General features: G+C 40.3%; 2 protein-coding genes across 3 annotated transcripts; one reads left to right on the top strand and one right to left on the bottom strand.

Moving 5' to 3' along the window:
- The first annotated feature begins 6,900 nt into the window (after positions 1–6,900).
- LOC117725751 (fibulin-1-like) lies at positions 6,901–9,031 on the top strand. 2 transcript variants are annotated; one of them, XM_034525726.1, is made up of 2 exons: positions 6,901–7,055; positions 8,536–9,031. In XM_034525726.1, exons 1-2 carry the CDS (start codon positions 6,992–6,994, stop codon positions 8,760–8,762), a joined length of 291 nt encoding a protein of 96 aa, XP_034381617.1. In that variant the 5' UTR covers positions 6,901–6,991; the 3' UTR covers positions 8,763–9,031. The 2 variants fall into 2 exon arrangements, 1 of the variants encoding a protein (XP_034381617.1); XR_004608946.1 differs by having other exon boundaries at positions 6,918–7,063.
- A 1,572-nt stretch (positions 9,032–10,603) lies between these two features.
- LOC117751363 (phosphorylase b kinase regulatory subunit alpha, liver isoform-like) lies at positions 10,604–13,236 on the bottom strand. The gene is made up of 5 exons (XM_034563178.1): positions 13,171–13,236; positions 12,559–12,612; positions 11,313–11,549; positions 11,018–11,218; positions 10,604–10,921 (listed from the first exon to the last, which is right to left on the bottom strand). The coding sequence occupies exons 1-5, from the start codon at positions 13,234–13,236 to the stop codon at positions 10,748–10,750; spliced, it is 732 nt and encodes a 243-aa protein (XP_034419069.1). The 3' UTR covers positions 10,604–10,747.
- Positions 13,237–16,000: the final 2,764 nt, after the last annotated feature.

Here is a 16,000-nt window from a genome sequence, read left to right as displayed (position 1 = left end):
CAAACACTCAAGTGTGGAATTCCTGAATGATTAGCATCTTTTCCAAGAAAGCATGGAAAAGATTAAATGATTTAGTATTACATTAGCAGCAATTTCACTAGAAGTGACGTGGTTTAAAATTATTGGTGCATTTTCACGGGAGTTGGTGCCTATTTAGACACTCTAGCGGTGGATCTAGGGACGGCAATGTTGATCTGTAGGTTTGCTTCCATCCACCACTTTGGTTTAAAAGTGAAACTACTGGATGGACTGCCATGAGATGATCCATGAGATGCTGTTCCCCAGAGGATGTATCCTTAAGACTTTGGTGAGCCTCTCATCTTATATCTAGCACCAACAGCTGGCCAAAGATTTAAAATATCTTGGCATTAGTTTTGGTGCAGTCATTCATGGTTCCCAGACGACGACTCCTAATGACTTTGGTTATTCACCATTTTTTTCCATCTTGTGCCACCGGCAAGCTGACATTTTTGAGCATGTTGCAGGAAATGGCTTGATGGATTGTCATGAAATTTTGCCAGAAACAATCTAGTGTACAACAGATACAGCAGGAGCACCAGCGATCATTGAGCCACTCAAACTATTATTTGTTTAATTATAGATTATTATTTCATTCTATACTTATAATATTTTAATTGTATATTGAATTCTATTTAGGTCTAATTTTTTATTTTATTCTATAATATTAAAATTTTCTTAAACTTTTCTTTTTTAATCATTTCATTCATCATTTTTTATTTGTTTGATTTTATTTGATCTTTTAATTATTTATTTTATTGAATATATTTTATATATATTAAAAAAATACATTCTATACATTTTAATTATTTATTTCATTTTTAATCTTTGATATTATTCCAATTAAATTTCTAATTTAGAATTAGCTTTAACCTTTTAATGTTTTTCTATATAACTTTTTTTTATCAGATATGTCCTGTATATAATCACAATCACCTGCTACCTGGAAGGGGATCTGATTATTTAATAAACTTAATAAACACATTGTAAATTTGACCTTTGTTTCAAACAGCCCTCCTCCCAAAGTAGGCTTCTGCAGACCAGTGTTATTGGATGAAAAGTAAATTTTTACGAGACAGTGCGATGATGGTTTGTCCAACGTGCAAAAGAGCTGGTAATCTGTTGCATTGGTTCCCAACCCAAGTCCAGCCCGACGATCTGCGTCCCCCCACAGCTCCAGAGGTCACTCTGAGGGGTCACAAGTAAGGTATCTGGTAGCAAAGAGGAAAAGAGAACCAATTAATCTGTTTTTTGCTCTTGTCTTGTTTGACTGAAGCAATACAACTGAAGTCATTTTATTTGGACCACAGCATTTGACCAACGTTATATCTTCACATCTTGGCCCTTTAACCTCTTCTGTTTAACCATTCAATGCAGGATTTATTCAGACGTGATGTGATGTAGACGTAGTATAATATGTCCCAAAAAAACCTGTAAACTGGTCTTACAAAGATATTTAGTCTGGAGTGTATATATTCTTAACAAAATAGATTTTTTAAATCTCTCCCTGCTTTGGAAATACATGGTCTTAAAATCGTGATATATATATATATATATACCGTTGAATCCGTCATAAAACTGGATAATATTTGGCATTTAATAATTAAGTTATCAAAATAGGTGCAGATTTAGTTTTCTGTCGATCAATTAAATGACTAATCTTTCCAGTTCTTGAATCTCATCCAATTTCAGTCCGTTTCTATCAAGCTGCCTAACGTTGGTTACATGTTAAGGACTTCTTCTGCTATGAAGATCATCTCCATCTAAAAGATGATTTTGAGCGTTACAAGTGAGTTACAGCCTCTGTTGTTGTTACAGATTCAAACCGGGTCATCTCCAGTCCTTCGCCTCTCCCTGACGATGGTCCACCAAAGTTTGCCATATATGTTGTATAATATGTAAAGTTTCATAACATATTTAAGAAATAAATATGTACATACATATGCAAATGAAATAAGTAAATATCCCTACGACAAATCCTTAAATAACAAATGAGGCAATAAATACATTATATTATAAATGAGTCAAAATAGTTTAAGAAATAATTCAATAGTTGTTTTAAAAAATGTGGTTTTATAAACCTACTATTATGTGTACCCCTACAAGGCTACATGGTTGAATCCCAAATTCGCCACTCGGAGGCCACTGAAGTTAATGTGGAATCTGTGTACATAGGCCAAAACAATGTCGGACCCCGTAATTTTCTCTGGCCCTTTCTCCAATTTGGTCAATGATGAGAATCCCGCCTCCCCTCTACTCCTCCAATCACAGGCACGCCCCCTCGACCAGCATGCACGGTGCCACACTGTGATTGACAGCCACGTCACAGGGTCGCTACAGTGGTATGAAGGCTCAATACTCCCCTCTGCCTGTGGGTACGCAGCGTAATTAATAGGCAGATTTGCTGAGGCGACAATTTAAAAAAGTGAGATTAAGAGATAGGTACAGTACACGCATAAAAGTCTAATGGAGAAATTTTTGAAAAGAAAACTAGGTCCTGATCAAGATCCCCCCACACTTGATCCAGATGATGAGCCCAGTACAAGTGGGTGTCAAAAGAAGGCTTAAACGGTGAGCTCAAGACAGTACAGTGATGAGTATCTGTCATTTGGATTTTCCTTCACTGGGGTAGCTAACAGTGCCATGGTCCCTAGCAAGCTTAAACGCCACTTGCATGGTTGAATCCCAAATTGAATCCCAAATTCGCCACTCGGAGGCCACTGAAGTTAATGTGGAATCTGTGTACATAGGCCAAAACAATGTCGGACCCCGTAATTTTCTCTGGCCCTCTCTCCAATTTGGTCAATGATGAGATGTATAGCCGCATGTCATCATTACACCGCTGGTTGTCGATGTCCTTCTCTGCACTTCCATTCGAGCAGTTGCCCAAAACTCTAGAGAGACTACTGTGTCTGCCACTAAAACTAATTATTCTCATCTTTACTTGCATTATCATTTTCGTCATTCAACTTCTCAACATCCAAACATGTATGAGATGTTGGGGTATTTTCACCATTTAATAAGCTAACATTAGCTGGCTCGGCAGTGGCAGTATAGAAGTGCTGGGAGATGTTTAATGTTTATGGCTCAAGTGTGAGGAGAAGGATGAACGGACATGTAATTTCTTCAAACGGTTATCATAGGGGCAAGACACTTGTTTCCCATTTTTTATATGCAATTTAAGATGTTCACACAAGGTTGAAACATGCACTGACACAAAGCCACAACCCTCGATTTGGCATGCTAAAGCATTTCTTTCCACGTGCGTTTGTGGCACTGATTTTAACATTGACTGTGTGCTGATGAAATCAGTGCATTTACTTTTGAATTGCACTCACTGTAGCAAAAGCAGTCTGGCATTCTGCAGGTCCAAACTGAAATCTAATGTTTGCCGTATTTCTGTGAATTTTAATATGCAAAATGAATGCACAAATCGACCCTGCACCTCAGGTCGGGATTAGATTGCAGTTTATTTCCAACAGCTAAATACGATTGTAACCAACCACATTATTTAGCTGATTTAACTGTCCACTACGAACATTTCCAGTTTGCCATATATGTTGTATAATATGTAAAGTTTCATAACATATTTAAGAAATAAATATGTACATACATATGCAAATGAAATAAGTAAATATCCCTACGACAAATCCTTAAATAACAAATGAAGCAATGAATACATTTTATTATAAATGAGTCAAAATAGTTTAAGAAATAATTCAATAGTTGTTTTAAAAAATGTGGTTTTATAAACCTACTATTATGTGTACCCCTACAAGGCTACACGGTTGACTCCCGAATTCGCCACTCGGAGGCCACTGAAGTTAATGTGGAATCTCTGTGTACATAGGCCAAAACAATGTCGGACCCCGTAATTTTCTCTGGCCCTTTCTCCAATTTGGTCAATGATGAGATGTATAGAGATGTCATCATTACACCGCTGGTTGTCGATGTCCTTCTCTGCACTTCCATTCGAGCAGTTGCCCAAAACTCTAGAGAGACTACTATGTCTGCCACTAAAACTAATTATTCTCATCTTTACTTGCGTTATCATTTTCGTCATTCAACTTCTCAACATCCAAACATGTATGAGATGTTTGGGTAATTAGTTTTGGTAATTGGAGTTATTCAAAAATAATCTCTTAAATGTTAACACCACTATTTCAATCAGGGAGAGACCAGTTAGATGAAGAAAGGATTAGCCTGATCCCACCTCAGAGGTGGATTTGAGGGAGATTACATGTAAAGGTTTGAACAGCCTAAGTGTAACAGTGTTAAGTTATACCCACTGAAAATCAGTCAAATGTATTTATTAACATGCATTCAGCACACACACTTAATTTTCATATCCAAAGCTCAAAAGGTTATGCCATTTGGAGCAGGTCTGTGTTAACTGGCTGTCTTCTCTTTCCACAAACATCTGTAAAAAAACAAACAAATATTAAGGTTTTAGGGCTGTCCCTTTTGTTGACAACTGTTTCCTAAAAAGATATGTACAACACTTTTTAAAATCTACACACAATGCCTTGAGTAAATGCATTAAAATGTGGACTGTGGACCGCGACATACAGACAATAGCCTATGTGCTAACTTGTTAGCTCCTTAACACAGAAGTCAATGGAGCAGCGTTAGCTCGCATTAGCGCGAACTCGGCTTTATTTGACTTCGCCGAGCTCTTCTTTCAACTTTGTGCTGATTTACGTAATTTGTTAACTCAATATAAGGATTGCCTTTGATCTAGTCTTAGGATGTATCAACACTGACTAAGATCATACTTTTATTTAGAGACAATAGTTGTGCCAGCTCCTTTTTTTCAGTAAAATGTTCGCTTCATTTCCTGTTTCTTGTCTGTGATCGAGGGGGCGGGCGGATTTGGACATCCCAATCTGCCGGCATCAGGATCACTCTGATCCAATCCGGCAAAGTTTTGAAATACCGGGATAGATCAGGTTGATCCGTGGCTGAGGACAGGGGGATTTGGTTATCCCTGTAAAATTCTGTAAAACTCCATTTCACTAACAATGACCACACTAGTAGCAATATGGGTTTTGAACAGTTTATTGGAAAAAGTTATGAAGCGGAAAAGGGGTCGAGGGGTAAGGGATGTAGGGATGGGGTCGAGGGTGAAGGGATGCAGGTCGAGGGGTAAGAGGTAAGGGAAGAAGAGGGGTTAGAGAAATAAAAGAGAGTCAAGGTCGGGGGGTGCGATGATTGGTCGGAGGTGTTCCGGTGGCTGGTGGGAACGGGGGAGTGGAGACTCGCGTATGGGGGTTGCCTTGTTTGACCCTGACATCCAGAACAGGGGAGGCCATCCCTGAATTGAGCGGTGTGAGGCGATTTTGGAACTGAAATCTAGCATTTTCAGGAACTCCTTCTCTGGAAAAGGCAATACAAAAAACACAACATCAATACAAGGGAACAGCTGTAATTGTAACATATAACATCGCAAATTATTACATAAATTATCATATTATATATATTAACAATAAATAGCTTACCCACATCTCTTGGAAGTCAAAATAAACCAGTTTTGGATCCGTTACAGCATTCTTGCCTTTATCTGGGTGTCACTGTTGGACCTCTAGAGGGTGTTATCGGGGCATTAAATGACAAAGATGGTATTCTTGCCTTCATGCTTCTTTGTTTTGGTTCATCCCTACCAGAGACCAGGCTACCTCTGGTTTTCTTCACTGGAATTGGTGGGAGAACCAGAGTGGGTGTCACTGTTGGACCTCTAGAGGGTGTTATCGGGGCATTAAATGACAAAGGTGGGATTCTTGCCTTCATGCTTCTTTGTTTTGGTTCATCCCTACCAGAGACCAGGCTACCTCTAGTTTTCTTCACTGGAATTGGTGGGAGAACCAGAGTGGGTGTCACTGTTGGACCTCTAGAGGGTGTTATCGGGGCATTAAATGACAAAGATGGTATTCTTGCCTTCATGCTTCTTTGTTTTGGTTCATCCCTACCAGAGACCAGGCTACCTCTGGTTTTCTTCACTGGAATTGGTGGGAGAACCAGAGTGGGTGTCACTGTTGGACTTCTAGAGTGTGTTATCGGGGCATTAAATGACAAAGGTGGGATTCTTGCCTTTATGCCTCCTTTTTTTGGTTTATCCCTACCAGAGACCAGGTTACCTCTGGTTTTCTTCACTGGAATTGGTGGGAGAACCACACTGGGTGTCACTGTTGGACCTCTAGAGGGTGTTATGGTGACCTTGACATCTAGAACAGAGGAGGCCATCTCTGAATAGAGCGGTGTGAGAGCCTCATCTATCTCAATGGGAGATGGCACTTGAGGCGATTTTGCAACTGGAATCTCTTTTATTTTCAGGAAGTCCTTCTCTGTAAAGACAATAAAAAAACACATCAGTACAAGGGATTCAGCACTACATTAACAGCTGTAATTGTAACATAAATTATCATATTGTATACATTAAAGCTAAATAGCTTACCCCAGAACTCTTCGAAGTCAAAAGAAACCAGTTTTGGATACGTTCCAGCATGACAGCTTCTAAAACTGATAAGCTCTGTCATATAATTATTTAAAAAGTCTGGGATGTTGGCAGGTTCTGCAAGAAGTACAGCTCTTGAGATACTCTCCACCAAACTCTTCAATCCGTACGGGAACGTCATGTCAAAAGATTTTCAATGCTATGTCCAATGCAAAATGTCCAATTTGATTTGCTTTCGGTCTACTTACAAACTTTTCTTGTCTTGGTCATCAAAGCCACATTCTTTTAGACGTCACTAAATCGTGACGTCAAAGAATGCTGTATTAGGAAAGCCAAATTCTGCGGAATTCCCCGATGCGTCTTGCCCCGCCCATTTCTTGTCCGTCCTTCGATCTGGCAAATATCCCAGAATGCATTTCGCACCAGCAACACGGAACAATGGCGGACGAGAGAGACGACACAACTGTAAGTTGACATTTTCGAAATTGTCCAGATTCAGCCTACTTAAAAATATGTTCGGAGATGTGGGGACCTGATAGCGGGACCGGGAAGTCTCGCCAGCACCGGGCGGTCAGCGCGTCCTCAGGTACCCAGGTAGGACTTCTTTTAATGATCCGCTGGCTCTGATGTCTCCGAAGTGGTTAAACGTGAGATAATTTAGTTTGGAGATTCTAATGAGCAATATTTAGTCTCAGAGTTTATCATTTGTTCACAGCCAGTTTGACGAGGGTCATGTTCATATTTATAACTTTATGTTGAACTAGAGCGCTGTCTTTTTACTTTTGGCCGAATGATGTGCTTGCCTTCATCCATATTATGCAGGCTTGTTATACTAATTAGTTATCATTGAGTATTATGACTAACATTTAAGCAATATAGATTTCACAGGCGAAGCGCGCGTGCGCAGTGTGTGTGTTTCTTTTAGCGCAATATGAAAGTTGAATGATGCGGCTGTGCATTCGATAACCTGGCACTGCCTTCAGTTTTCAAACAATAAAAGAAAGAATATAAATGTTCAGAGCTTGAAATTAAACGGGCAAAGTATGGAAGTACCAAGCAGCTTATCTAGTTTTAAAGGATTTTGGATCCTCTAAGGCTATAATCTGTTTTAAATGCTATCGATTTTAACTTTAGCCAGCAGTGAACAAAGAGAGCCTTTGACCAATAAGCTGTGTCATTAAAGCAATATTTTACTTCTGCACAGGATTTCACTGTTAACACCATGAATAACCTCCGCACGGCTGGCGGAGGCAGTTAACCTCTCAATGTTATCTGTCCTCTGAAGTCAATCACTATAAGCGTTCATTATTGTTTTACACCAGTTGTTATGAGTGTGATCGTTAGACCTTTTCAGCGGTGTGTTTTTCACCTTTTGGCAGATTTTCAGGAATAATCCCTGTAGGTTTGCGGTAGAAACTGAAAATGCTCTCCTAAATCAGCGCTTGAGGGCACTGACTCTTTATGACTGTTTTTGTTGTGAATCCGGCAGACTACGCTTGAGGAAATGATCCCCAATCCATTTGTCAATGTTTAAGAAACAGAATATTTCTTTTAGCTCGTTCAAAATTGATAAACAAATAAATTCAGTTGTCAAAACTAGCCTTTTCCAGTTCAGGCACTCTGAAAATATATTGAGAATTATTAATGTATTGTTGTTTTTTACCTCTTCGATTGGACTACCGTCACTCTATGCAAGTGGACGTGAAACAGCCGTCTCATATGTGATTTGTTGTCTCCCAAATTGGTATAAATCCAACATTTAACCCATTCATGTTAGGACTGCTGCAGAACAGTTTTACTAATACTGCAGTATTTTTGCAACAGAGCAGAGAGAGAGAGAGAGAGACACTACTTTCTTCTTTTATTTACCTACTATTAGACATTTTACTTCCTTTTAGAAAAGTAGTCAACTTCAGAAAGGGAATTTACATTAAAAAAAGCAGCACCATGCAAAACAAAGTTTGTTTTCTGTAATGCAACTTTGTCCCCATGGTTTTACAGTTTTGACAATAAAAGATAATAGAAAAGGTTGGTCACGTTCTCCTAAAAGTATTTTTCTCATCCAGATATAGACGAGTGTGCTGTTAACCAGGGGCTCGGTGCGTGTGCGGAGCAGTGCCATAACGCACCAGGATCCTACCGGTGCTCCTGCTCGTATGGTTACACCTTAGCCGGAAACGACCACAGCTGCATCGCAGAGTGTCCACCTGGCTACAGGAAGCAACCCACGGCAACAGCACCGGAGAATTCAACTGCACAAGCTCTCAGGGAGGATTGTGTCGGTAGGACATAACGACATGAATGCTGAGTATGTCCACCATGTTTCTCCAAAGGAATCCTCAATATATTTCTGCGTGTCCACACAGATATAAATGAAGTGCCATGAGGAAGCGTGCGAGTGGCAGTGTGTCAACCTGCCATTTCTTTCTTAAAACTTTATTTTCCCCAATTGATTAAAAAATGGATTAGTTAATAATTGACCCATTTGAATTTCAGATTCTTGTGTTTGTGTGTGTGTGTGTGTACATATATTGTAAATAAATAAACAAATCTGTGTGTTAATCACCGTTTTCAGTCATTAACATGATTGGTGTGAATGCTGGAAGCATTTTTTGATTCTTAACCCCTGCTATTACTTATTCAAACTTAAACGTTTCATATTTTTAAGACTTATATATTTGGCCATAAGAGCGTGAAACTCCAATCAGCTGCCACAAAGTGTTAACTATCTGAAGGACAGCCAACAGTACCAGCTTTTTGACCTGCTCCCACTTTAGACACACATGTGTTAATCAGGGGATCCTGAAGAAAAAAAGTGACCAATCAGCGCTCCTACTCCTGGTTATAGAAAATGATGTGGCAGTAAATAAACAAATGATAGGTTACCATCGTTAGTTAAATGATTTTATTACTGCATGAACATTTGTAATGCTCGCGTTTTTAGGTCCGCGTTAAAATATATCAACTTTTACTGTTTCTGCTTTTAAAATGAAAGTGTTGGAATGGAAGTTATTTAAAACTTGTTTTCTTCCTTTCTGTGATTCTCAGACTTACAAAGACTCAATTCAATATAATCCGGACCTCTCTGCACTGCAATTTTATTCTTTATATATACTTCATGAACTATATACAGTGTGTGTGTATGTGTGTATATATATATATATATATATATATAATAATAATCCATATAGCACTTTTTAAGATACTCCAAGACACTTTATATGTTACATTATACACACCGTAGACACAGCTACGGGGAGCAATGCAGGGTTAAGTGTCTTGCTCAAGGACACATCGACTAGGGCGGGGATTGAACTGCCAACCCCCTGATTGAAAGACGGGCATGCTAACCACTGACCAACAGTCGCCCCCATATATATATATATATATAGATCTATATATATATATATACACATATATATATCTATATAGATAGTATACATATGAAACCCTACTACATACCAGTATTAAAGCAGACCTCTAGCCCAACGTACCAGTAATAAATGTATCTTCACTTTACACAAATGAAGAAACCATCAATATGTTGAGGTTCGGCCACAACTTGACTCGTCATATCAGTAGCAAAACCTCAGGAGTGTCACACACAAAGACAAAAACCTCTTGGCGTTCAAGGTAAACAATGATTCTTGTTCCCATACGGGGTTATATTGATAAGACGACAGCTAATGCAAGTTTATGTATCACCACTGAACTATTAGAAATTGTTTTTAAGATGGATATATAACTTAAATATTTAAGGTAATCCATTACAGTAGAATAATAACTTATATTACTAAATACAAATAAAACAACAATGAAGAAAATAAAAATGATTGATTTGAGGGAAATAATTTGGGTGAACAAATTACATAGAATGTATTACTCCGATAACTGCCGAGCTCTGTAGAATTATAACCTGACACATTTGATTACAAGACAATTAACTGTTTATATAATATCCTCACACACACACACACACACCACCAAGTTCAGAGATGTGCTAATATATTTGCAAATGTAAATTGACATATAATGCATATTAGTAAGTCCTGTAAACACACATTTGAGAATGTTTAAGAAATAAATAAGTTCACAGTTCAGACCTGAATTAAATCAGCTGCCAACGCCATGATGTTACATCAGTGTATGAGAGTTTCAGAGTTTATTGAAGAGTAAATACTCACAAGTACGACATGAATCATATGAGCTGATAATGAGAGGCGTTGCTGCCTTTGGCCAGGTGATCCTCTCCCTGTAAAACATGTCTCTTCAGCTGTTTCACTGCATCAGGCAGCTGGAGCTCGGCAGGAAGTCCTGCACATAAGTGATCGCTGCCTTGGACAGGTAGGTCATGGTGCCAAAGCTGCCACTAGGGGCGCTGTCGTAGAAAAAGTTGCAGATTCCTGTCGCTGGGTCCTTCTCCAGGAAATAATCACTGACACTGTGGGACTTCTGGGTAAGCAGAGGCAGGACAGAGAGAACCCCGGTCAACATACATGAACATCCCTTCAAATCAAATGTGCCTCTTGCCGTCAGCTGTCTCTGTACCTGGTCGCTGAGGAAGAGGTCGTTGGCCAGATGCAGGATGCGGTCCACATGTATAATGCCGCCAATGCTGTCCACGTCCACGTCGGCTACCAGGCCCAGAACCATCACAGTCTCCACAAGCAGCTGCCGGTACTCTGGTTGGGGGACGTGGTTCAGGACGGACTCGACCTGCACCGCAAACTTGATCTCTCCCTCTGTCATCTACAGAGAAAACACAGAGTTAAATAAATACACACACACACACACACACACACACACAAAGTCCTAAATCCAGCTTTAGTCTGTGGGACGCTACTTCTCTCGTGGTGGACGAGGGCAACACATAGCCATCGATGGACAGGCCATGGCACTTCTGCAGGATCTTCCAGACCTTCTGGTAGAAACCCACTGGTGCTCTGTTGATAGCTCCATCCAGCCTGCGTCTCCTCAGCCACTGGCCTTGCCTGTCCTCCCAGTGCAGCTGTCCATCTCCTGGACCGGGGCCCACTGGGGACAGGATCCCACTGGGGGTGGAGGAGGGGCTGCTGCAGCGCTGTGGTGAGAGAACAGAAATATACTTTTACACATATTCAGTGGAGCGTTTTACTGATTTTAAACCTTATCTCCATGTACTTTAAACACATTCCTTAGATACACCATTACACTTGTTAGTCATGGATGTACCACTCAGCACAGTTTTTCCCACAAACTAATTATTTCTTAAGAAATGATCACTTAAAAACACTTTTAGTTGTTCGTTTAGGAGGGTTTCACTTCCAATTGTTGATGGCACTTGGCTCTCGTTCCTATGGTGTTGAATGCACCGTTGTGAGCACTTTGTACACATTTCTTTAATGTAAACTATAATGCAGTCATCCTGGTTTTGGAGCTTAAAATATTTAAAGAGCTTTGTAGTCCTATAACGTTCTCACAATGGACAGTTAAAAGGTTTAAAATCGATAAATATCCTCTTTGATTCCACACATTCGTCTTCCTGTCAAAATCTCGTCTTCGGCCACTGACTTAAGTGACATCACTTCACGCAGCTCATTCTGGAGCCCCAAAAAAAGCTTTAGGAAACTTTATCCACACTATGCAGTCATACTCCCCAAGTCCTGTAAACAGACTCTGATGTTTGGGGTCGGGGGAGTTCCCCTTTAAGAGAGTGAATCGTCCCTCCTGCATCACCAGGTATATGGGGTACTGACAAGAGTAATAGCACATGCAGGTGTGTCACCGTAGCAATACATGTGATTAAGGTCTCTCACTCTCACACAAAGTGATACTTTTAGCCCGTATCTATAGTTATACAGTCCATGCAATCATTCATGCATATTAATACACCTCAGCAGACACGTAAAAGGACAAGGCTGGTGTTATTAATAATTATTTGTGATATAAATGTTGTATCTAATAAACAAAAAACAATGCCAGCCTTATCCTTGAATGCAGAGAGACACAAAATATGTTGCCGTCTCCACAAAATACTAAATACAAAACTACGGCAACCCAACGGAGGACAAATCCAATTAATTGGAAGCCGATGAGGTGAAATGGTTTACCGTGGAGCGAGGAGATGTGACATTGCTACTCAGGGAAAGACCGCCGCTGAAGATCTACACATGAGTATGGATGACAGAGAAGAGTTTGAGATGGTTCACATGGTTCTCGTACTACAGACGTGATGATACTGCAGCCACGCGGAGATGTTCTGGAGAGTGAAAAGCCTAACTCAACGTGTGCAACTAGTGGAAAGTAAAATGAGTTTACTACTGATCACAAGAACGACCATTTGACAAACGATGCCACTCCGATACTAGCACAGAATGTGTGTGGGCTACTTAAGGTCTGGATTGGTTCAGTAACGCGGGAATTGAAATGAAAGAAAAACACCTTCTCGACCAAAACCATTACTGAGTGATAGGAGTAACAAATCATAATCTCCTTTTTGGCAGCTCACTGAGATATGTGGCTGTTGAACCCTTTTCCCAGCTTGCAAGCTTGAATAAACGGAAAGACAACTTTGATTCCTTCGTAGACTCTGTTGCAATTGAATATTTGAACCACAACTCTCCTCCTGATCAAACATAGAAATCTTCCACCACACATACAATGCATTACTTACAGTTCAATCAAGTATGACTTCCAGCAACACACACTTCACCAGCAACTACCTGAGGGCCCAAAGTTGATATATTCCTGTCTATATTCTTCATCATCCTTCTGTTAGCGTTGTTCATAATCGTCTGCATGGGAAGAGCCTTTGAAAGAATTCAGCCAACAACTTCTCTCGTTCTGGTGGATTTATTTCTCTGATCACAAGCGAAGTAAAACGCTGATATTGCAATACCAGGGGAGTCACAACATCTCTGCCCTAGAACCGGAAAACCCGGCCTTTACATACACAGATTTCGTCACAGGTTTGTATGCATCATCCCAACTTCTAATTGGTGCTGAACTATCGAGGAGGGGGATAATTCCATCTCCTCCTCTCTCTTTCCACAGAACTGAGCCCTGCAAGGCCACGTTTTGGTTAGACTATTCAATGACATATTGGTGTGTTGTGAGAAGGCGCTATCTATTCTCGAGAAGCAGACATTCCCAGACACAAATCTCATCTTCTATTTGTTATTCTGAACTGGAGTAGCCTGACAAAAGCATAACATTATAACAATATATAAGCATTTATATTATCACTTCTCATCCTCGAGTAAGCTGGAGAGGTCCGACATATGCACCCTGCGATAGCATCCACTCTGTCACGTGACAGACATTTCAACACACTAATAGGATGACGTGTCTGTGTCACAGATGGAAACAGACCTCGCTCCATTAAAATAGCCATCCTGTAGCTTTCTGAGCTGTTGCTAGGATACATGGATCAATCAATGGACCCTATGAGATGTGAAGTCACAAAGACTCCGGGGAGGAAGCAGAGTTAATAATGTGCAATGGAGCCTATAAGCCTATAGCAGCATATCAAGGGGTTGGACCAGGGCAAACCTGATTCAGCCCTAACTATAAGCACTATCAAACAGGAAAGTCTTAAGTCTATTTTTAAATGAGGTGACTGTGTCTGCCTCCCGGACTGAAAGTGGAAGCTGGTTCCATAAAAGAGGAGCTTGATAACTGAAGGCTCTGGCTCCCATCCTACTTTTTACGACTCTAGGAACCACAAGTAGCCCCGCATTTAGTGAGCGCAGCTCTCTAGTGGGGCAATATGGTACTACAAGCTCCTTAAGATATGATGGTGCATCACCAATCATGGCTTTGTAGGTGAGGAGAAGAATTTTGAATGTGATTCTTGATTTTACAGGGAGCCAGTGCAGAGCAGCTAATACAGGAGTAATGTGATCTATTTCCTTAGTTTTTGTGAGTACACAAGCTGCATCATTCTGGATCAACTGGAGGGACCTAAGAGACTTATTAGAGCAGCCTGATAATAAGGAGTTGCAGTAATCTAGTCTGGAAGTAACAAACGCGTGAACCAGCTTTTCTGCATATTTTTGAGACAAGATAATGCCGATATTCTTTACAGTGGTGTTGGATGCCAGGGCAATGCCATCTACAGAAACCACATCACCAGATAATTGATCTCTGAGGTGTTCAGGGCCGAGTAAAATAACTGTCTGAGTTTAACATCACAAAGTTGCAGGTCATCCATGTTTTTATGTCTTCAAGACATTCTTGAATTTTAGCGAGCTGGTTGGTCTCCTCTGGTTTGATCGATAGATATAATTGAGTATCATCTGCATAGCAATGAAAGTGTACGGAGTGTTTCCTGATAATGTTGCCCAAAGGAAGCATATATAAGGTAAAGAAAATTGGTCCAAGCACAGAACCCTGTGGAACTCCATGATTAACGTTGATGGTCATTGAGGCTTCATCGTTTACAAATACAAATTGAAATCGATCTGATAAATAGGATTTAAACCAACTTAGTGCGGTACCTGAAATGCCAATCGACTGATCCAGTCTCTGTAATAGGATGTCATGGTCAATGGTGTCGAACGCAGCACTAAGGTCTAACAAAACAAGTACAGAGATGAGTCCTTTATCTGATGCAATTAGGAGGTCATTTGTAAATTTGAACAGTGCTGTCTCTGTGCTGTGGTGTTTTCTAAATCCTGACTGAAACTCCTCAAATAAACTATTCTGATGTAGAAAGTCACACAACTGATTTGCGACTACTTTCTCAAGGATCTTAGAGAGGAAGGGAATGTTAGAGATTGGTCTGTAGTTAGCCAACACCTCTGGATTAAGAGTGGGCTTTTTCAGGAGAGGCTTAATTACAGCTACTTTGAAGGAATGTGGTACCTGGCCTGTTAGCAAAGACACATTCACAATATCCAGCAGAGAGGTGCCAATTAAAGGCAACACGTCTTTAAGCAGCCTCGTTGGGATGGGGTCCAGGAGACAGGTAGACAGTTTAGAAGTAGAAACCGTTGAGAACAATTGGTCTAGGTTAATGGGAGAAAAGCCATCCAAATATACACCAGGGCATACAGACGTTTCCAAGGCCACTCCTCTTGAGGACAGATCGGCACTGGTTGAGGGCAAGAGATCATCAATCTTGCCTCTAATAGTTAAAATCTTTTCATTGAAGAAGTGATTCTTCCAGATTGGTGGAACGCCATATGCTTTCAAGCTTTGGTGATGTTTGCTTTAGTTTGCGGGTCTGAGGGTTATACCAGGGAGCAAACCTCCTTTGCCTCACTGTCTTTTTCTTCAGTGGGGCTATCGAGTCTAGTGTCATTCTCAGTGAGCCAGTAGCACTATCGACAATATGATCAATCTGGGACGGACTAAAGTTAGCACAGGAGTCCTCCGTCACATTGAGACGTGGTATTGAATCAAATGCAGAAGGAATCGCTTCTTTAAATTTAGCTACAGCACTGTCAGTTAGACATCTGGTGTAGAAACTTTTGACTAACGGTGTACACTCCAGGAGTATAAACTCAAAAGTTATAAGGTAAAGGTCGGACAGAAGAGGGTTATGTGGGA

The sequence above is a fragment of the Cyclopterus lumpus genome, chromosome 3, assembly GCF_009769545.1.
Source record: "Cyclopterus lumpus isolate fCycLum1 chromosome 3, fCycLum1.pri, whole genome shotgun sequence".
Lineage (NCBI taxonomy): Eukaryota > Metazoa > Chordata > Actinopteri > Perciformes > Cyclopteridae > Cyclopterus > Cyclopterus lumpus.
Note: the sequence above shows the minus strand (reverse complement) of the source record. Positions and strands in the feature narration are given on the sequence as shown.